The sequence below is a fragment of the Otolemur garnettii genome, unplaced genomic scaffold (assembly GCF_000181295.1).
Source record: "Otolemur garnettii isolate 467f Iridium unplaced genomic scaffold, OtoGar3 scaffold00079, whole genome shotgun sequence".
NCBI classification, from domain to species: Eukaryota; Metazoa; Chordata; class Mammalia; order Primates; family Galagidae; genus Otolemur; species Otolemur garnettii.
In genome coordinates, this window is record NW_003852474.1 from 6,247,330 (window position 1) to 6,248,384 (window position 1,055).

General features: G+C 44.2%; 1 protein-coding gene across 1 annotated transcript in view; it reads left to right on the top strand.

Annotated features, from left to right (window-relative positions):
* The window catches only part of CREG2 (cellular repressor of E1A stimulated genes 2), a 37,784-nt gene that overhangs the window by 29,720 nt on the left and 7,009 nt on the right, over positions 1–1,055 (top strand). Inside the window, exon 5 of the mRNA XM_023515785.1 lies at positions 143–218. Within this exon, the coding sequence (XP_023371553.1) occupies positions 143–218 (76 nt within the window). The remainder of the gene's footprint in view (positions 1–142; positions 219–1,055) is intronic.

A 1,055-nucleotide genomic window follows, 5' to 3' on the forward strand; every position in this document is an offset into this window, starting at 1 on the left:
ATTCGAACCCGCCATCTTGGGTGTACATGGCTGGCGCCTTAGCCACTTGAGCCACAGGCAGTGAGCCCCTTTCTTCTGACTGTAACTGGCCCCAGGCATACAGGAAATGCAAAATGTCTCTGCCTTCCTTCTCTCCTTCCAGGTTGGAGAACAGTTCATCATAAAGCTTTCTCATCCAGCCTTCCATAATGAAATGCAGTGCCAAAACGGTGCTCCAGGCAATAGACTGAGAGAAATAGTCTAGCTGGAAAAAAGAGCTTCTCCATCTTTAACCAGCTCACATTAATTTAATGTAATTTTATGAATGCCTCTAAGTTAGAACAGAATGTTTCTATATAAAATAACATCGTTCATCGCTTCTTCATTATGCTCAAAGTACTTTTACATACATTTGGGTCTTGTGAAGGAGGTAGGTGAGAAATTAATATCCTTACTTTATGGAAGAGGAAACTGAGGCTGGGTCGATCTGGGCACAGGTCCCATGGAAAACAGCAACACCGAGGCTAGACACTGTGCCCTTCCGATTACTCAGAGATTCAACGGCTCCCGCAAATACGAGGTAAATTGTTCAGCAACAGAGCTTCAACTTTCTAGTCCATTCAGTATATTCAGTAGAAGAACAGGAGGCAACACCTTGATCTCGGAGTTCCATCCTCCAGACTGTGAGAAAATAAACTTCTGTTGTTGAAGCCCCGGCCTGTGGTCATTTGTTATGGTGTCTTAAGCAAACAGACATACTCATTGCTTTTCCTGATTACACAAAGAACACAAACTCAGTTAAAAATCAAATAGGGCTCCTCCCTGCACAGTGGTTACAGTGCCAGCCACAGACACCAAGTTAGGCAGGTTTTAACCCAGCCCAGCCCAGCTAAACAACAATGACAACTGCAACCAAAAAATAGCTGGGCATTGTCTCAGGCACCTGTAGTCCCAGCTACTTGGGTAACTGAGGCAAGAGAATTGCTTAAGCCCAAGAATTTGAAGTTGCCGTGAGCTGTGACACTACAGCACTCTACTGAGGGCAGCATAGTGAGTCTCAAAAAAGTAAATAAATA